Raw genomic sequence first — 22078 nt, forward strand, 5'->3', positions numbered from 1 at the left:
TGTGATCAAATCATATGATTTGAGTGTATTTTTGTGTCTGTGCAGTATTTCCCCTTTGAGATGCAAGAGAAATATAAAATACTCACTTAGGTACAGTGCTTGAGTAAATGTACTTAAAGGAGCAATTACAGCCATATTCACTGGGAGGCTACCAGTTGCATTGCCCAGTTGCCGGCTCAAGGTGCCCACTCTGTCGCATTTAAATTCAACAGGTGGCTAATTCTTACATAATGCACCTTTAATTATTTTCCATCTGCGGGATTAGGTTTAGGTCAGAGATGCATAAGTGATTGTAGGTCAGTGAAAGGTCCTCAGTAGTATAATAAAGATAAATATATGTGTACTCAAAGCTTTTATTATGAATTTTAACCAGAAAATAATATAATCCCATTTCCCTGTGATTGAGGGCAGGGGGAAGTTCCTGACAACGTTACCCAACAGTTCCGGCTGTACCTTACAGTTGGAACAGGGAAGAGGGTCATAATGCAACAGCCGGGGTTTCTCTGTCTTTCTCAATAGAAGGTGCAGTACAGCCCTTACGGGAACCAGACTAAGTCGAGCCAGTCAGCTGTTATTGGTGATGTAATGTAGAAGTCTCTGGTCAATAACACCTGCTGAGGGTGAGCAAAGCACAGATGAGGAGAACATACGGCAGCCCGGCCTCTGTAATGTGATCAAAACAAGTGACACACTCACTGACTCATTATCACACAGCAGGTCTGCTCAAGGAGACACAAGTGAGTTATCAATGTGTCTTCTCCTCTGGGAGCTAAACATAGACGGTGTTGTTCCAAAACCTCTCTGGTTGCTGTTTCACTCCGTCCTGCTTTGTGATGACTCAGTGTTGAACTAAGGCAGTCAAATGAACTCTGGGGGGGAGAGAGTGACTCACCAGGAAGGTCCATGCAAATACCAGACTGACAGTTTGCATGATTAGTCCTTCACCATGTGCAGGGAAAACTGTGGTCAACAAACAATGGTAGTATGAACAATAGGACAAAACACATCACTACAGTGTCCTCACACAACTGCCTCAAATGCATACTTGTGTTTAAGATTTAAGATAATAGTTGACGAATGGGGAGTAGGCTTATTCACTTTTACTGAATGATGAGATAGATAAAGATGAATACCAGTCTCATGTCAGTTACAGCTGCCAGATGGGTTAGCATACAGACTAGAAACAGAGGTAAACAGCACTATAGCCTGACTGGACACGACTTCCTGAAATTTCCATCACCATTAGATCAACTGATATCGCCGTGTTGATGTTCAGCCTACACAAAAGTCCTGATCTGGAGCTGGCTGTCATGGGTGAACGAGTTAAGTATAGGACTAACTCAGGAGACTGGGGTTCCAGTTCCATTTGTAAACCATTATTATTCTGTTCACTTACTATTATCTGTTTCCTCTCAGTTTCCTGTCGCTGTTTGGTTGAACAAAAATACTTGCTGAGGTTTAGGAAAACATGGTTCGTGTTTAAATAGACCCTTTCACAACCTTAACCTCCAGTTTCAAACAATATCTGCTCACATGTGTGAGCAAATGTTCACATTTTTCTGGCCTTTTTTACCAATGATGATGATTGGTCAGTTGCAAAGATCATCCTGGATCAACGTTAATTGAACAACATAAATCCTCACTGTAAATAATAATATATATTTATAATAGACCGGACCTCTGAACACTTTTTAACTTACTGTTCTTTGTTGACAGGCAACCAGCAGAAGCTCCGCCGAGTCACTGCGTCCAGCCAAGAAATAGTGCAACACACAGGCTCCGTCTAAAGTCACAACTCGTTTTTACACTTACGCTTACACTGTTTCCTCCTGTTTCAGCTAACTGGCTGCTGGCTGTGGCTTTATTTTCAACAGACACCTCAGTTAGTCACTAACATTTTCTGTCTGCTGTTTGGTGCTGCAGGTAGTGTACAGTGGGGTTTCTTAGCACTTTAACTAAAAAAGATGCCTGCTGTGGTGAAGTTGCAGACAAACAGTTGAACAATGAGCTGATGCTCAATATAAAGTCTCATAAAGCTGAGGGAAGCTGCAGATTCAAGTGCCAGTTCTGTGCACCTATAGGTTCACTACGACTGACCACTTTGTAACATCGGTTTCACATTGTTGTTTAATACATTAATATAGAAATACTGATTATCCAAATCCGAATCCGAAATAATGTATTGATCTGCGAGGGAGAAATTGGGTTACGTTACAGCTTAGAGAAATTGTACGAAAATATAAAATAGAGAAAAGATAATAACAATATGCAAAAATAAAAATGTAAAAATGTAGAATAAAAATGTAAACAAATGTGCATTAAACTGTGACACATGACAATTATATGTAGAAATATAACTAGGATATCTCATATTACACTATAACTACAGTATGAATAAAGGCAGAAGAAGAAGGTGATTTTAAGAACAAGTCCCACTTTCCAGCCAAAAACACTTAAAACCTTTCGAACAACAGAACTGTTTGGCTGCGACATGCAGAGTTTGATGTGGCGTGTGGTTCTTAGAATGACAGGGGAAATGAATGGCGGTGTCATTCGCGGAAACTACCTGTGGTCTCCGATACGTTGTAATCTCTTCAGGGAAATTGCATGTTGTCTGAGAACCTGCAGAAGAAAGCCAGCAGCAGATGAAAAGGATCACTGAAGACTGACACTATGGTTTGAATTCATGTTGGCATAATGACATTTTATTTTTAGGGCTGGTTTCCTTTTGATGGTCTGTCTATTATTATCTGATCCAAAAATGCATACAGTGAGTTGAATGGAGCCACTGCAGGACTCTGATTTGCTATATCTGTCAGCTGAAACATAGATATCTTTGAATCTTTGAAGGATAAAGGTTTACAGACAGTCCAAAGGCTTGCAGAAGTTGATTGGGGAAACAGATATCGGGGATAGGCCTGGAATTAGAAGGGTCTGAAGGAGTGTGACCCTCGGAGGTTGACTGTGCGAGTGTGTGTGCACCGGTGGAGTGGCATTGGTAAAACCCTTGGGATGATCTTTACTTAAACCCTTTATCACAAAAGAGTGATGTTGTGTGTAAGCCTTAATTACCCATGTGTCACTCATGCAGCTTGGCCTTAACGCTTCTGCAACATAACAAGACAGAGAAGTAATTAAAAACATTTGCTCATTATGTCTTTGGTTCTTTAAGATTAAGTGCACAAAAAGAGAAAGATCACTTGAAATAAGTGCAGAAGGAGAACCCCTTTGTGTTCTAACAAGAGTCTATGAGCACACTAGCTGCTCTGTGAGGCTGCACTGAGGCACAGACACATGCTCACAGACACAAGTGTAAATTTAGCATAATGATGTTTTGCAGGAAATGTTAACCAACCGTAAGATAACCATCTTAGAGAGTTGTCATATAGTAACATTTGCTAGGTAGTGCAAAACCTAGAAGTACATCAGATGCTGATGGGAATGTCATTAGTTTTGCAGGTACTTGCTCATAACCAAAGTATGGGAGCAAGAGAAAATTATGACCTGCTGGTGGTGCCAGATTTAAAAAAAAAAAAAAAAAAAAGTGATCACAAAATATATCACCTGAAAGGAAGCATGACTGTATGATGTAAATCTTATGACAATTCATCCAATGGCTATCGACACATTTAACTCAAAACCACAACAGTGTGATTCATCCTCTGGGGACCATGAATGTGACACAAAAAGAATCTCACGACATTCAAGATGCAATGCAAGATTGTATAATACGATTTTTTTGTAATTTCCTGAGCTACACACACACTCACTCACACGCACACACACACACACACACACACACACACACACACACACACACAAACATATATTATAACTATACAGACCACTAGATCTGGATTTGTATTTGAATCTGCATCAAATTGTACTTAATCATTGATACCAGCCAACTTAACACACCCGATATTTTCATCAATTTCCATGCATTATTCCACTTCCCTTAGCAAAAATGTCAACAACAAAACAACAAAAGTGAAAGTGAGAAATATTCATGGTGGAGTGTTGAGGATGAATTCAGGAGTCTGGTGGTACAGTAGCGGATAGTGCTGTGTCTCTTGGCAGATGGCAGCAGGGTGAACAGGCTGTGGCTGGGGTGGCTGTTGTCTATCTATCTAGCTACGCAGTGGAGTACTTCGATGCATGCGATGGAGCATTGTCCTGCATAAAAATCATGGTCTTCTTGAAAGATGCAGACTTTTTCCAATACCACTGCTTGAAGAAAGTGTCCTCTAAAAACTGGCAGTAGGTTTAGGAGTTGAGTTTGAGTCCATCTTCAACCCAAAGCTCTGAGCTCTGTGCCCGTTACTGATCCAGCCACGGGCCCATCCATCTGGTCCGTCAAGAGTCACTCTCATCTCATCAGTCCATAAAATCTTTGAAAAATCAGTCTTGACGTTTGAACTTATGTGTCTTGTTCAGTGGTGGTCGGGTTTCAGCCTTCCTTACCTTGGCCATGTCTGAACACCTTGTACTTCTGGCCACTCCAGGTAGGCTGCAGTTCTGGAATGTGACAGCACTGGAGGATAATGGGTTCCTGGTAGCTTCACGTTTGATTCTTCTCAAATCTTTGGCAGTTAATTGTGTCTTTTTTTCTCAACACGTTTCTTGTGACCCTGTTGACTATTTGCAACAAAACGTTTGATGGTTCTGTGATCACGCCCCAATATTTTAGCAATTTCAAGAGTGCTGCATCCCTCTGAAAGACTTTTTACAATTTTTGACTTTTCAGAGTCAGTTAAATCTCTTTTTTTGGCCCATTTTGCCTGAGGAAAAGAAGATACCTAATAATTATGCACACCTTGATATAGGGTGTTGATCTTCTTAGGCCACTCCCTCCCTCATTACACAAATACACACCACCTGATATGCTTAAATCCAATAAGCATTCCAGTTTATACAGCTTGGAATTGGAATATTTGCATAATAATGATGAAATGGTCAATATACTGACTTGCCTAATAATTGTGCACACAGTGTATCTATCGAATGGAATGGTAAATGGACTTGCATTTCTATAGAGCTTTTCCAGTCTACTGACTGCTCAAGTGCTTTACAACACTTGTGTGAATTCACCCATTCACACACACACACACACACATTCTTACAGTTGCAAGGTGCCAACTGCTCATCAGGAGTAATTTGTGGTTCAGTATCTTGCTCAAGGCTGGGGGAGCTGGGGATTCGAACCAGCGACCTTCCGATTACTAGGCAACTCTAGTCTCTACCTTACTTACTTACTTAAGTAAGTGGTCACCTAGCAAAAACTGCGCTACATTAACATTTATTTTGGAGTTTTGTTTGTCCTCCCAACAAATTTAAGTCCAATATTCACTCTTCTTTTGGCTCTGTTTTGGTCTCCACCAACTCTCAACAGAAATATCTGGCTCTGATATTCCCTTCAATGCTCCCCGGTGTTGCCAGCTAGTAGCTAGCTGTAGCAAGCTGTTTGTTGCCAGGCAGGTAGTGTGCAGCAAGTTTTTAGAGCTTGTCACTGAAAGCTGCCTGTTGCGTCTGAAAAAACAACACAATGACAGCTGAGAGCGTGAATCAAAACAGTAAAATTACAGGCTGTGAAACTTAATTAATGTGCTAAAAGCTGCTAAAATAGAGGTGAGGGGACCTGCAGATGCTATAGAGATATGGTACAATGGAAGCATTATGGCTACCATCCTTTTATTTCCATACCCATCCATCCATTCAAATCACAGTGGGTAAACACACATTGTCTTCACATGACAGGCACTAACTGGGGCTGATGGGAGCAGCGGTGCTTCCAACCTCCATGTAATTTGCTGTTGTGTAAATCGTTTTGCTGTAGGTGGGATCCCAGCAGCGCTGTCTGGAAGGAAGATAGCGGTGAGGCCAGGGGTCCCATGGGAGCTTCACAACTGATTAAACCTACAACTCTTATCTGTCCAAAGGAGCAGATCTGTGATAGGCTGCTGCCTGCTGCTCACTATCAATGTCTAGATTAACCCACAGGAGCATCAGCAGCCTGTTAGTTGGATTAAACCCATGAAGACAAGCAGTGGCAACATTACAGCTGTGAATTGGCAGAGGGTGATTACTATATAGCTTATAACTAATGCTGCGGAGAGCAGTGGTGGAAGAAGGCAAAGCGAAACAAAGTCAACTTTGTTAAATCTGTACCACCAGACTATAAAGCAACTTCTTTCCTTAGGCTCAGAGACTCCTCAATTCATCCTCAGCACTAGTCATGAAAAATAATTTAAATTATATGACTTATCCAACCCACATAAATCCTAATCCAACCTGCTGACAGGTAATAAGAATTACTATCCTTCCACAGAAATAGCCAATCTTCTCATTGCTGGTCATGTAGGCCATATAGAGGCATCATATAGAGTGCATACCTCTGCCAAGGCCCATCAGTCCCCTATTGTACTCACTCATGGATACCAGCCAGCTAAACACGCCATCAAAATCCATGCATTATTCCCTGAGAAATTAACAAAAATGTTGAAGAACGCCCTGCCTCACAGTGTTAAAGAAAGTGATAAAACATTCCTGGATCCGTCCCCTTATCAGGATCCGCACCAGAAGTTAGTGGTATCTCATCTGGACTGAGATCCACCCTCCATCCAAGTCTTGTGGAAATCGGTCAGTAGTTTTTGTGTCAACCTGCTGACAAACAAACCAACCAACAAACACAGGTAAGAACACAACCTCCTTGGCAGAGGTAATAAACTGAGTAGTAGTATGTTTAAGTAAAAGTATTGCTATTATCAGTGTAGAAATACAGTGTAGAAGTTCTTACACTGTCACCTATTAAACAAGAACAAGTAAATGTCTTGCATTGAAACATTTTACTACAATATGTACTTAACGTATCAAAAATAAAAGTACTTTGTATGCAATGTTGATGAAGGTTCTCAGTCATCCAGGTCATGGTAAATCTAGGTGCTGTATCGTAGGCAACTGGACTTTCTTTCAGTTTCTTGTATGCAATATTGGATTACTTTTGCTGATGCAGGATTTTAATATTGTAATTGGACAAGATAGAGATATTTGCAGTACATAGGCTGGCTTAGGTGTCTGGGTCTTGGGTACTCAATGGAGAGCAGGACCAGGGGAACAGAACTACTCTTTGCATTGTGGACCTCTAACAGGTCAATCCAACTGTGCTGCTGGGTTATTTAAAGGATTAATAATAAACCATATACATTTTTTTAAAGATTATATGTTTTGAATGTAAAATAAAGATTTTACACATAACTATCATATATGTGTCACGTACTGTAAATGAAGTAGAGTGAAAAGTACAGTATTGCCCTCTGAAAAGTAGTTCAGTAGAATCAACTAGCATCACATGTAACTCAAGATTGTACTTAAATAAATAACTTGAGAAATGTAGTCACTTTCCACAATGATGCATCACTCAATAATATATTAAAGTTAAATCAGTAATAATATTACAGTTGCTATGCTAACTAAGTGTAATATTACTATATTAAGTAATACAGCCTGAGTCCTCTACTGCCAGTGCCAGGCAGTGTTAAGGTCTAATAGAAGCTTGTTGCAGGGTAAGTTGTAATGTGGAGATGTTACAGATGTAAAAGTCATAGAGTAATATAACAAGTAACTAATGACTTTTGATGCCAAGTGATAAGTAAAGTAATAACATTACTTTTTATGGAGCAATAAGTAAAGAGTAACATATTACAATCCCTGAGTAACTTGCCAAACACTGCTGATGAGGAGCAACCAGTGCTTCATAAATGATGATACAATAATACAAAATATACAGTGTACGGCTATATGTTAATAATTCAGGGACACATTCAAACACTCAGCAGTGGTTTAACAAAGCTGAAATCCTGATATGTCTCATTTAGGTTTGTGACGATGTGCTCTGTCCTCTGTTCCTGCATGTGTGTATTTTCACATAAATCAACAACTTTTATTCACCTCTAAATCAAATGCCTCCGCTGACAAATAATACAAGAGATCATATAATGTAAGAATGTGAGTAATGAAGCTATTTGTTTGCCATTCTTAAATATATCAGTTCAAAGTAGAAAGTCAGTGCTGGGAAATATTTCTGAACTTGTTTTCTCCTCTATATGTGAAAGCACTCTGCAGAAACAGAGTAGATGAAAAGAGTAGATACCAGCGTGTCTTATCTCTTCATCTATTCTCTCCGTATGTGCTGCTTTTCTACAGAGGCGGCAAACAGGAAACCTGCTCCCTCTGACCCACTAAAGTCTATACATGTGTGAAAATAGTGCCAAATCTTTTTATCAATAAATTCTGTATCCTAGCACACCTATTGTCTGTTCTGATAGATGTAGGACATTTGGCTTCACCTTGATATAAAGTGTGTTGTAGCATCAACAACATGACTGTGTTGAAGCAATACGAAGGAGTCAAGTGTCATAGTTAAAAAAATATTTATTGAAATTGTATAAAAATAGTTTCGAACATAATTTACAATTCTAATCTGAATGGATGAGGAAACCAACAATCCAAGCTGCAATCATGAAACCAGAAGAGTTTCTCATTCTCACACACACTCACACACAAATACATTCACACACACAAACATCCAACATTCAGAATTCACTTGCTCCCACAGCAGACGACAGCGTAACAAAACCAGTTACCATCAGTAGACGTTCAATGTTTACATACATTAAGATGGAAGTGCTTTTGGGACTATTTACAATGTTATTTACATTACATACACAAACATACACACACACATCTGCTCTTTTTTTTAAATTTCAAGCCATAAATATGGTAAAAAAAAAAAATCATCTTGTCTTTGTTTGTCTTTTAAATAATCTGTGGGCCCTTCAGTGACTGTGGAATGAAATACATACAGCCAAAATTCTCTCATAAATAAATAAATAAATTCTGTGCTCACTGAGTGTGAGAAAGAAGCCACAGCAATAATAAATATTATTTACAATTCTTGTCTCCACCAAATTTTAAGACCTGTGTGAGGCACTGTTTACATAACAAAAAAAACAAAAAAAAGAAGAGCAGAGGATGTTGTATTTCGGTATGGTTTGCATTGTGGTGTGCATTCAGGTGGGTGTGAAAGAGGCAGTTGCCTAAGCCTTGTGTTTGTTTACAGTACAACACGAGAAGAGGAGGAAGCGGAGGTTGTAGAGTAGAGGTGGATGCTGTAGTAAAGAGAGCGAGGTAAGTCCAGTGTTTCTGTCTTTATGATTTGTTTGCACAGGTTGCTGCCGGAGCTATGAGGTTGTCTGGTTGCTAATGACATTGGAGTAGTAGTAGTGATAGTAGTGGTTGTAAATGGCATAGGCTTTACTGATCTAGGCCCATGAGAGGAAAATAAAACAGCGATAAAGAATATAAAGCCTTGTACAGAGTAAGGAGCAGAAAGGCAGTTGAGATCTAGTGCCTTTTTCGCTTTCACAAATTCAAGTATTTTCAGGTTCCCCCAACAATCTCACAGAAGGCACTTTTTGAAAATCACCTCCCTGTTCGCCAACGCCTCTGCTCTTCCGACTCAAACAGAATGGAGGGAGAGTAGAGTACAGTGTAGCGAGAGGTTACATAACTCAGACTGTCCGCTGGCCATTCAGCAGAACAGTGAGAGCACGTTCTGTATTTGCTCAACGCAGGTGTCTGTGCACACAGAGCACCACCCCACCACGCGCTGATTAACACCCGTTGCCTAGATCAGAGTCCAGCGAGGATGATGATCTGACACCGACCATGTCGGCGGCTGGGAGAATCAAGTAGTTGGGGTGATGAGGGTGGAGAGGGTGTGGCCTGCCAGGTTTAAGCCATGAGATGTTTTTTCATGACATCGACATCCTCTGTGTGTAGTCCTTTACACCTTGGTGCAGGGCCCACCCCTCCTCCTCCCTGCTTCAAGTCTGTTACATAAGTCTTTCTGTAATAGTCTCTTATGTTGGTGCAGTCTGGTTCAGACTGGAGCGAATCTCCATCATCGAGCCGCGGCCACGGGGGTGGGGATGAAGGCTGTGGGCTCGTGGCCGATGCTGTGCAGCCTGATCTCTGTGGTCGTCTTCTCCGTCTGCACTGTGGTTGGGACTACAGAGGAGGACGTGCTCTGCATCCACGAGTGGTTGATAATGTCCTCAAAGGATGGACGGTCAGCTGGCCGCAGGGACAGACACCACTTGATCAGCTGCTGACATTCTGGAGGAGGAGGAGGAGGAGAACCAATAAGTCTGGAGCACTAAACTGATTATGAAATATTACACACTTGGAGAAAAACTTAAAATATGCACTGTAATGTGAATTTACCTGTGGAGACTCTCCTCCGGAAGAGGACCTGCCCTCTTGTGATCTCCTCATCGTGTTCGAATGGGATGTCACCACAAACCATATCGTACAGCAGGACACCCAGGGACCAAACTGTGGCAGAGCGACCGTGATAACGATGATATTTGATCCACTCTGGCGGGCTGTACACTCTTGTGCCTGTCAGGGAGGAGGAAAGAAAAAGAAAAACACCTTTAGAAACTGTAAACCCATTTATCTACAACACACACAATCACAAGAAAGAAATATCTAAGCAATGATGCAGCCTCCTCTAACTGATAACCACATATCATTTTGTCAATCTGAAAACAGAAGCATTGGGTAGGAAGTTAAATGATTAACAAAAGTATGCAGATTTATCAGCTGAGCCTGTTTCTGAGGGTATTATCTGGGCTCAGGTGCCAGGGAGTGTGACAGGCTTGTGTGTGAGGGAGCAGTGTGTGTGGGAGGGGTGAGCAGACATGTGACTTTGTTTACAAACTTTGAGTTGTAAAAATGCCACTTCCCTCCGATGGGGGGCGCCAAAGCAAAGGCGATTCTGCTGGTATGTATTAGGCTGCTGTGTGTGTGTGTGTGTGTGTGGGGGGGATGTCAGAGATGACACAACCCAGGAATTCCTGCTGGGGTCCGCGGGCACGAATCATAAGACTAAAGAGGCGCACAGAGGGGCTGCTCAAATGGCTTTGACTTAAAAAATACCCTAACATCCAATAAAAATAAAAAAGCTTAAAATGACAATAAAGCCATTTTCAAATGCATCGTGTTGATGACTCACCATCAAAGTCTGTGTAGATGGTGTCTTTCAGTAAGGCTCCAGATCCGAAGTCGATGAGCTTCATCTCTCCGGTGCGGAGGTCGATGAGGATGTTCTCGTCCTTGATGTCCCGGTGCACCACCCCGCAGCTGTGGCAGTGCCGCACGGCCTCCAGCACCTGGCGGAAAAAGCTCCGCGCCAGCTCCTCCGGTAAGGCACCTTTCTCCGTGATGAAGTCAAACAGGTCCTTGACGTTCTCGGGTCTCTCCATCACGATGATGAAGCTGTCCGGCCGCTCGAACCAGTCCAGCATTTTGATAACGCCTCGGAAGCCCGTCCCGACTTTCTTCAACAACACGATCTCCATCGGGACCCGGGAGCCGTTAGGCTGAAGAGACCATGATAAACATCAGTATTTGTTGCATGTAAACACGACATATTTCAATCAAATACTTTGAATATAACATTTTTAAAACGCAATGTAGGTCATTATTATATAATATCATGTTAATTAAGTCGATATTAGCATTAAAACAGTTGTATAAATGGTTTCTTACCAGCTCTCCCCACTCGGAGACTCTGTCCTTGGCCACATGTTTGACAGCAACCTAGCAGAGAAGAAGCAAAGACCGCGTCAAACGTCGTGTACGGCAAAATATAAAGCAGCTGCTTCAGAACACAACACGTCGTATACAACAACATAACAACACAATACTAACCGGAGCTCCGTCCGCTACCCTCGTACCGGAGTAGACAGTGCCGAACCCGCCGCTTCCCAGCACGGCTCCGACCTGATACAGCTTCTCGAAAGGCTCCTTCTCCTTCACTGCAACAGACATAAACACAGCCGGTGAGCACAGGGAGCCACCGTACACTCTGAAGACACCGGCAGCTAGGCTCTCTCAACATACCACAACATAATACACACACACACTATGTTGTAAATACATTGAATTGTGGCTTAAAATAACTGCCGTCCTTGAAAATGATCAAGTGGCAGCATGAGTGAGCGGAGCCGCGATAAGCGGGCTGCCAGCCATTACTGCAGCTCCGTCCTCCATGACAACACGGTGGAAAAAGGGCGTCTAACCTTGATGAACTTGGAGCTGGATTTTCGCCGGCATGTCGGTGGAAATGTGGGCCAGAGAATTGAGCTTGGACAGCAGCATTCCTTTAAGGATATCCACCACAGGTCGGAGAGAGTGTGCTCGTTTGTTTTGGTCGAAAGCAGTTATTTTATTCCGATAGTGCGACTCTCCCGGCTCCCGTTAGAGCTGTAGGTCCACGTTGCAGCAACACAAATGCGGTCGGGGTCCTCTCATCCGGATAGAAGAAAAACCCGCATGTGGTCCAGGAAAAGTAAAGCCCGAAACTTGGTCCCGGTGTACGGATGTATACACCGCGGCAGCTCCGGCAATGTTTTGTAAACAGCTGAGTAAAATTGAGGATATACACAGATAAGACGGTGTAGCGACCAATGCCTCCGTCAGACACCGGCTCTTGGAAACAACGAGCTGGGGGGAGGACGGTTATAAGGCAGTAGTAAGAGGGCGTCGCGGAACGCCCCGACGTCGCCGTGTCGCCGCCCACTTCCGCTCTCTGCACCAATGAGAGCGCGAGTACGCGTTCCAAACGCACGTCAATCACCAAATGAAAATAAAGCCGAACTCATAACCGGCTGGGCCAGACACAGACGTGGCGGGAATAAAAACGCGCTAAAAGGGGGGGAGACTAAAGTATAATTATGAATTCAGGTTGGAGGGAGATGCAAATTCAAAGCCAAGTACTCCCCCCGTCTCTCCTTTCGCGGGAACTCGACACAGTGAATAGACCATATGAACAGACTATTATTATACTGTTATTAATAGGCTTCGCAAGAAGTGAATAAACTGGATGTGTATTTTATTCTCCTCTCAAATAAATATAATACCAACATATCTGATATCAAAGTCTCTGTTCCTGTGTATAACTGTCCCCTCTGCTCCACTTGTTGTGTCTGAGGACAGCAGCAGACTGTTGCTGCTGGCTGCACTGAAGCATCCACATGGCTTAATAAAGGCTTTTTGCACGAGGAGACACATGCGGCTCCACGCAACCTGAGAGCAGTTCATCAACCGCATTCCAGCTATTCTAAAGCCCTGCCATTTACCTGATTATTTTCACATTAAACACTGAGGTTTACGGCCGCAGTGAAGTCCAGGACTGTGGTCTGTGTTTGAGTTGCCTGACAATGCCTCTCAACTGGCTGCGCATCAAAGCGCGCGGGGCAGAAGAGGCGCATTCCACTCATTCTTTCAAATTGGGTGGCCGCGTTTGCAGCCGTTCACAGGATGTGGGAAACTAGAGATAAAAAGACTTCCATTTACCCCCCCTTCCTCCACCTCCTCCTCCTCCTCCTCCTCTCTCTGCTCCTCCTCTCTCCGCCCTCCTTTTCCCGCGCACGCTATTGTGTGGAAAGCATGCTCTCTCCCTCCCTCCCTCCCCCTCCCTAAGTTGTTTTCCTTTGAAATTTCATGCTAAGTTGTACAAAAAATTCACAATGTTGATGCATTGTATTCCACAAATAAGCAATAACAGGATCCCTCCATCAAACCGCAGGAAAATAAGAATTAAAGAGGAAGAAATGTTTAATTTTTATTTATTTTAATGGACTTTTGGCAGCTGTACTGTTTGCTAATAAAGGCTGATCGTCATCCAAGTCTTTGCATGCATGAGCAATTGTTTATTCAACTGTGTTGACTGTGTCACACGGGCCCACATAGGGACATGTGCACACAAAAATGTAAGTTTAATATGGACCTATATCATCTTGGTCATAAAGTACTTGTAAAAACCTGTTAGTGGATGGTTTCACAGAGTGTGCAAAGGTCACCCTGGCTCACTGGAATGAAAATGAGTGCATGGTGGAGTCCATACTTGCTTTTGGGATGCCCAGGGCAAATTCCTTTAATTCCTCTGGAATGTGTGAAGACTCTACACCTGAAATCCTGACTGCCAGCAATCAATCAACACATTTGAAGGTGGTGATAAAATAATACATATACCCTGCTGAGTAAAATAACCCTCTTTCTAGTTCTTTAATGAAGACAGCTGGACATGTGAAACATCTGATATTGTTAAGCTACAGTACTAACACTCTGGTAAAGGTAGTTTAAAGGAACAGTTCACCAACAAATGAAAATTCAGTCAAATTCAGCAAACCAGCGTTGCAGCATTCTCCTAAACAGCTGAAGTAGACAGGGATTTGTTTTAAAATGTAAAAAAACAACCGTAAATAAACATAAAATGGCTCCATACAGCTCGTCCAGGGTAATCCAAGTCTTTGGAACCCAAATTGATTTGAAAAGATGTTAATTTACACCCTCAACATACGGTCAAGCTCATGCACCCAATGATTTCAGCTTAGCAGCTACAGTGAAGATTTCTGGCTTAACAAAGGGTGTTAATAACATATTTACTAATCAGTTTGGGATCTCGGGGCTTCCAGAGACTCGGATTATGCCAGATGAGTTGTATCGAGCCATTTTATGTTTTTATTTTGTTTTTTTATGTTTTAAAACAGGTCCCCATCTACTTCAGTTGTTTGGCAGAATGCTGCAATGCTATTTTGCTATGAAGCTCCAGAAAGGTTTTGTGCACATAAACCTAACAGCAGATAATGATCAGATTTACATTTTTGGGTGAATTAATCCTTTAAGCACCAGTGGTTTTTTAGTGTCCTGAAAGGTGCAGAGAGGAGCGCGAGTTCATGCTCAGTCAGGGGCACTGGAGAGGTGTGTGAAAGGGGAGCGGTCAAAAGCAATGAATGTGACAGTGACCGCAGGCCTATGAAATGCCACCAGTGACGCATCTCTCCAGGGCTGCAGATATACCCCTGCCTGCATGATCAGCAGGGATCAGATGACAGCCATCTAACCTTATCCGTCAGAGGGACAGATTATTAGTTGCACCGCTCACTTTGAGGCCAGCTGCTCAGCCCCATCTCTGGAAGTCTCAGTGTCCCCTGAGGAGAGGGCAACAGGTTCTTACAGTAAAGCAGGGCATCCCAGTTTTTATGTCAGTGAGCACCAGATACATAGCCCCGTATCTGATGGGCTTTTGTCACTGTCACTCAAATTTCTGCCAGGTTTTTTCCACATATTGGTGCACTGCTCACTGACACTTTAGAGGTCACAAGGGAAACAGCACTGTGGCAGAAGACTTGGCTTACATAATACTTCTATGAATTACTTCCTCTTTCTAGATAAATAGAAACCCTGCCCTCAGGAAGGTTTCAACACGCCACATAATATCTCTCTACGTAGCATGTTCAACTAATAGGCTCATCTATATACACACAATACACTGGAATTTCTGAATCTGATTTTTCATTCAGAGATATATTTTGGGACATTTTGATATTAAAGATGCACTTTGTAGTTTCTGGGAAGAAATTTTAATCAGAAGAGAAAGATCTTCACTGGCTGATTTTTTTTATGCCTAAACAAACTAAATAAAAAAACTCTTTGTTTTCATGACTGAATAAACTGAATAAACAAACTGACCTTAAAGGACAACACAATTTATACTGTTTTACTTTGTTTATATGTGGCGGACCCTGCCACCTTTCTAGTTTCAAACTGTGTTCTGGGACCTTATTTTCCTCTGAGAACAGCTTGTTTATTCACGAATGGAAATATAAATATTTCTGAGTTTGTATTATTATCCCATTAATATTGTACATATTAAAATTCTAAGTTTGAGTTTCTTCTCCAAAACTACACAGTGCCCCTTTATTGACAATGAGTATGAGCGCACTATATGTTACTATTTATGCATCTTTAGAGCAGTAAAAGGAATGCTTCTATGTAATATTTGTTAATACTCTGTTGGGTGTTGGAGTTTTAAAAATAGAAGAACTAAAATTTGATGGTTGAATAAATTGTGACTTGATGTCGATGACACATTATCAGCTGTGTGCAGCACACGTTTCACTTGATCTTGATACTGTAAGTTTGTTTCCTTTTTCTGCAACGTTCCGCCTTAAATGATGTTGCAAAGTGAAGAGACCCACTAACTCGGTTGTCGGTCTTTGACCCTTCAGTGCACCTTTGACCCCAGTACTCAGCCTCCTCCTTTTATCAAAAACTTATGACATTTTCCTATGTAACATATTAACTGAGCATAGAGATGATTCACTTTCCCCCATGTGACCACACAGATTCTGCTGAAGACTCCTCCTGCCTCTTCGTTCCTCTGCCTCTCTCCTTCACTGGATGTCGTAAAGGGCTTAGCCACTTGTCTGCACTTAAAACACTTGTTCATTCATCGGTCATGATGGCCAGCCAATCACCTCTCCAGCTGTCCGCAGATCCCACCTGCCGCCACTCTGTAAGCGGCAGGAAAAATAATTATGGAGGTGGACGAGACAAGTGTGGGCTTGCACGAGGCGTTTGATGGCTCTCGATACCGTCAGAGTGTTGAACAATAGATAATGTAGAGAACATGGCAATGTTTGGTCACTCACATGGAGACGTGCATGTCATGTGCAAGCAGAGATATTCACATAGCATCCTGCTATGGAGGGATATATAATTATGATATATGTTGATTTAGTTGTATTTTATGCTTCAACTCTCTGTTTTGAAATGAGACTTGTAATTATTGAAAACAACTGCTGTAAAGCCTGACCAGTCACAGTTGGGGATACTGACATCATAGCAACATTCATGTTTTTTTAAAATTAATAATAGATGGATGATTTCATTAATTTGAATGTCATTATTGACAATAATTTACAACATTTTGAGAATGTTTTGCACTACAGCAGACAACAAACTTGAACATCAACATATTACAGGTCAAAGCAGCCACAGTCAACAGCAGCAAGAAGATGAAGACAGAGAGAAAGTCCCCAGACTCCCTTAAAAAATTGCTCAGTTTTGTAAGTTGTTGCGTTAGGAGAAACTTTATTAACTATGTGTAACGCTGTCAATGAGAAATTCTTAATAATATTGGACTTCTTGTAAATTCAGCATATGTTTAAGCCTCGTTTTAGGGGGTGCTGCAGCCCCCTCAGCACCCCTAGTTCACGCATCCGGGCCAATATTGGATTTTTGGGGCTGATGCCAATACCAATATTAGGGAGTAATACACAGAATATTTCCATGAACACATTTTTGCAACGATCGCTCAAAAACATATAGTGATTGCTGTGTTAAGGGTTAATGGACTAGCTCTTTAATTTTCCCCAGTTATGCTTTTAATACTTCACGCTCAGCCTTGTCATTCATGAGGGTAACTTCAAAGCACACAATACAACTCAGGGCTGCAGATGTGTAAATATTCCCAACTATAGGATAATTGCTGTTTTTATGTTATAATTGCTTGCGGGTGCGTGAACCTTCAATGGACTGGAATAATGTTTCAACTGTGATGATGGCAGTGCAGATAATTTACATTCCCTTAATAGATAGGTTTGAATGACAACCATTTTTGCACCATTTTATTGCAGTAATTAGCCCTCATATATGCAGTAGAGTTATTGCACATATGTAACAACATATGCATGGATTCTTGATAGAAATATAATCTATTAAATAGGTTATATACTTCATAGTGAAGCTTTTATGTCTGTGAAAAGGCTATTTCACACAGGCATAATAAATGGGACCATTAAGCCATCATCGTCTGAAGCACTAATGTTAAATCACTCAGAGCACCCGAAAAGTCATTTGTATGCTCTTCACCGACAGCCCGCCATCCTGGATATGTGATGGACAGTGCGGTGTGCAGGAGTGGAATGAAGCCAGGTGTCTTGTGGTGTTGTGTGTTGTGTGTGTGCCTTGACAGTGATTGACAAAGATAACCCCATAATTAGAGGAGAGTCGCAACACTGCCCTGCAGCTCAGCAGGAGGAGCAGACAAACAAAGCCTGCCCATGTCTGTTATGTTGATTGGGTTGCCAGACAATGAGACAGTTCAGGGGTATATTTTCATTCGACTTGATGGTAAATAAGATATGTACATGCAGGCTTATGAACATATCAAAGAGAGAGAGATATCACACAAGCAGAGTAACCTGTTTAGGTCCCTGGTTTTGTATTGACCTGTCACTAATTGTTACCTCTTCTACCCTCTCAACACTGATCTCACTGCATAAACATGTCTGAGGAGAAAGTTATGGATGGCAGCTGCCCACTCTGAGAACGTGGGACCTGCAAGACCACCCCACGGTGATGCACACTTAAACACACACATACACAAATAAACACAAACGCTGAAACATTATCTGTCATGCTTCCAAATTAGCTGCAGAGGCTTTTTCACTCTCCCCAAATAAGGAACACATCAGCATGTGTGAAAGTTTGTGTGGGTGCGTGGGGTGGGGGGTGGAGGGGGCATAAAAGGGAGGGTGAATTATTTTTAGAGGTGTCTTAAAGGAAGAGGGACTACCTGTGTGGTGGGTAGCCTCCGGTGTGGCCTGACCTCTCCTCAGGTAGCCTCTTAACCCCTCCTCTCATCAGGTCCTGAGAGGTCTTGACTGGCAGGGCCATGGGAAAAGGCTCCAGTGGACATCAAAGGCAGGCCTATGTGGGAAAGCACCACAGAGGGCCTGTAGAGAACCCTAAAGGTCACCACGGGTCAACTTTCATGTCAGCACAGGCCTGATTCGGGGTCAGAGGTTATTGGCATACCTGTCCAGCGCCAAGCAGACTGTTCTTCCAGGAAATTATCCCCACTTGTCTCAGTTAGGGGGTTGAGCTACTGAAGGGTCCATGTTAGGTTTGTTTATGGCTATTGTTGTACTTGTTAAAGAGGAGGGTATAATCTGTGTGTAAAAAGGGCAGGATGCTTCTAAGGTTGCCAGCAGCTACAATAATAGCACTGTTGACAGCTTTAAACTTGTCCATCCCAGGAAATAACACTTCCTAGTTTATCCCTCTGATTCCTGTTGACAGAAATGATGAGCTATAAATAAAAAATATCCAAAATATCCATCCAATAAAGAGCTATCCCCCTGAACAGCGATTGTTGTTCATAACAAGTAGGCAGGTCTGTGTGCTCCAGACAAGGACAAATATAAAAATATAAGCTGCAAACTAGCACTCCTGGCTAACAAGCTAATAACCTAACATTCCTTCATCAGCTACAATATACATTACATTAGTTTACAGTACATTATAGTTACATTATAAAGGCCCTAGATGCTACTTTAGTTATGGCTAACATTAGTGGTTGTGGTCTGCTCCTTATTAGATCTGGGAAACTTAAGGAAACACAACCAAACTCGTTATGTTATCATTCTTGAAAATAAAACGACAATGTTACATCTTTACAAACATTTTTCTACATCCAATATTGCCTACATAAATTAAAAAGGAAGCATTAAAAAGTTAGCCAGAAACAAAGCTTTCAACAAGCTCATGGCGCTAAGGTTAACTAGCCAGCTACAGGTGATAAAATGTGCTAGTAACAGTCGGCATTTTCTCAATATCTATCGACCCCAACTCAAAACTATATGCTGCTAATTCCTGGTTAACTAGCATATGACCTACATGTTGTGGGCTGTTGCTTATGTTATAAAGCCAGGAGCTGGTCCTAGATGCTAGTTTAGACGTACATTAGTGGCTGTGCCCTGCTCTAGCCCATAATAGACCTGGGGAAGTTTACCCTTAAGCAAACACTGCCAAATGTGTTATTTAAGATGGCACTTCATTACTCAAAATAAAACATAATTTTTGAAAATATGAACAACAATGTTACACATACATGTTTTTTTTATAACACTGCCTACTACAAAACTGGGGCTAACTAGCTGACCTGCAATAAACAATGTTGTGTTTTAATTTCCATTTCATTGACAAGTGAGCTGACTGTTTGCCTGGGACATGTAGCTTTAGCCTCAGTCTTTTAGCATGATACCATGTCATAATATATAATAGCCATCATCAGCATGTTTCAGACCATTTTACAAGATAATTGTTTTAAAACAACACAGTTTGAAACAGTGCTTTCAACAAGATCATGGGGCTAACATTGATTAGCCACAGCTGATAAAACCTGGTAGAGACATAGTAAACATGAGCCACTGTTTTTGTAAAATTAGAAAATATTTTAAGAGTGGGCTAAAAATACCAAATTTATAATTGTAGATTGCACACATGCTATGCTAAGATGGAAAGCTTGACAGGTGTAGCAGATGCTAAGGGGGAAGGGGCTTAGCGAAGAATCTGATGATCTACCATTTCTGCTAACCAAACCCGGCCCCGGGATGATGTCTGTTGATTTGCAGCACCACCTTGGCTTTGCACCAAAACATCACCCTCGGCACTGCCCTTCCAACGGTGCTGTAATGGATTTACGGGTCACAGAGAGAAGCGAGTGGATTGGAGTGCGCCATGTGCCTTTGGAAGACGAATAAGAGATGGGAGGAATGTGCTGAACCAGGAAGAAGGCTGCTGGTGTCACCTTCCCACGGAGGTTAAGAGGACACACGGGTGGGGGGTGGGGTTGTTGCTTGGTGGGGGCTGTACACATTTATCCACGTGGGAAACAGACAGTAGTGACATATTAAACTGCCGTCACACAAACAGCCCTGTGACACTGTTGCCAGTCACTGCTGAAGAATGTTGGCCGTGGGATTATTTCAAACTTCCCACAGTAGTAGAAGAGGGGGTTTTGCCTTTGCCCTTTCTTTACGTTTGGCAATCAGCTGGTGTGTTTTTGTTTTGAGCAGGATGGAGGCAGCTTGAATGAGCCACTTATTCACGTGAGAAACAACATCAGAGACAGGTTACACAGATACTGGTCTATAAATAGGCCCGTCCCAAACGAATGAGACTCCTCGGTCAGGTTGTGGAACATTCAAAAATCCCCCATGACTTTTGAGAAGTTATGGCTTGTTTTGCCCTTTTCTTTCCATTTCAAGTTTTTCAACTGCTCTGTTTTGTTTCTGCCTCTCGGTTCAGCCCCCACCCAACTCTCTCCCCCTCTTTCTCACTCCCCCCACCCTCCCCGCACTGTTTACAGTTGATTTGCATTGTGGCCCAGCGAACGGGGCAGGCAGTCATTGTTGTTGTCGTGATGGCAGAGGGGTTTTCCCACCAGCTCTTCCCTCTCCTCCGCTTGAATCAAAACACCTCTGTGTTGCTGCCGGTGATGTCATGGCCCAGAAACTACTCAAAGCTGCTTCCCTGGGAAACCCCATATCAGGAAGTCCAGACGATTTTTTCCCCCCCTCCTTGATTGTTATAGCAGAGCAGCTTGGAAGAGACTGTGAGGTTTCTGATTAGGTTCCCATACAGTGCCGGTTGAGATGGCCAACGTGAACCCGCTGAACTCAAACAACTGAGCTCAACCCATTCAGCTGCCCTGATTTCTTCATTGCTTTGTTTTAGAAAAAAACAGGTCATTTTCGCTGAACAAACACTTTGAAAAACTGCTTCAATGAGGATATGCAGGGGTTGTATCCACATTGTTGTAGTTTCTACTAAAAAATGTGTTACTGTTGCCAATACTTATGAGTCAGTGTTTGCTTTGCTTTTTTCTGCATTTGTGTACAGCCTTGGCAACAATCAGTGAGGATATAGAGCTGTAAATGTGTCATATAGTATAATATCCTTCTGCTTAAAGTTCTGCATGCCTAATGTTTCATTTCCAGCATGACAGCAGGAAAAAAAAATGTTAGCTGGTATCAAATGGTTGGAAATATTTATTTCAGATTACCAGAATTCCTGTGTAGAAGGGTTTTCCCATGACGATGTTGTTTGTCTGTTGTCTGTTTGGATGCATCTGTGGAGCCACCTTTGGGTGGGTGTTTCCCTGACAGCAGTTGACTGTAGTGGTGTGCTACTGACTGGTGCCCTCTATTAGTGCGTTCCATTTACCTGGAAATTTGGAAGTCGGAGCCCGGAATGACATCCTACCCGAGTTGACTGCGTTCCAGTACAACTAGTTGGAATACCACTTCTATCCAGGTGAGAGACAATACCAGTTAAATTAACAATGCATGACATAGTATTTTGAACGTCCACAGATAGA

General features: G+C 42.2%; 1 protein-coding gene across 1 annotated transcript; it reads right to left on the bottom strand.

Annotated features, from left to right (window-relative positions):
- Positions 1 to 8412: 8412 nt before the first annotated feature.
- Positions 8413 to 12564, bottom strand: pim1 (Pim-1 proto-oncogene, serine/threonine kinase). Its single transcript, XM_073470636.1, has 6 exons — positions 12147 to 12564; positions 11776 to 11882; positions 11614 to 11664; positions 11078 to 11444; positions 10285 to 10461; positions 8413 to 10176 (listed from the first exon to the last, which is right to left on the bottom strand). The coding sequence occupies exons 1-6, from the start codon at positions 12223 to 12225 to the stop codon at positions 9962 to 9964; spliced, it is 996 nt and encodes a 331-aa protein (XP_073326737.1). The 5' UTR covers positions 12226 to 12564; the 3' UTR covers positions 8413 to 9961.
- Between the last annotated feature and the right edge of the window lie 9514 nt (positions 12565 to 22078).

This window comes from Pagrus major, chromosome 7 (assembly GCF_040436345.1).
Source record: "Pagrus major chromosome 7, Pma_NU_1.0".
Lineage (NCBI taxonomy): Eukaryota > Metazoa > Chordata > Actinopteri > Spariformes > Sparidae > Pagrus > Pagrus major.

Excerpts from the sequence above, each read along its gene's own strand:
- pim1 (XM_073470636.1), bottom strand. The coding sequence starts at position 12,225 with ATGCTGCTGTCCAAGCTCAATTCTCTGGCCCACATTTCCACCGACATG. Across the intron at positions 10,462-11,077 it reads CATCTACACAGACTTTGATG|GCACAAGAGTGTACAGCCCG; the intron begins GTGAGTCATCAA and ends CCTCCCTGACAG. Across the intron at positions 10,177-10,284 it reads CCGGAGGAGAGTCTCCACAG|AATGTCAGCAGCTGATCAAG; the intron begins GTAAATTCACAT and ends CTCCTCCTCCAG.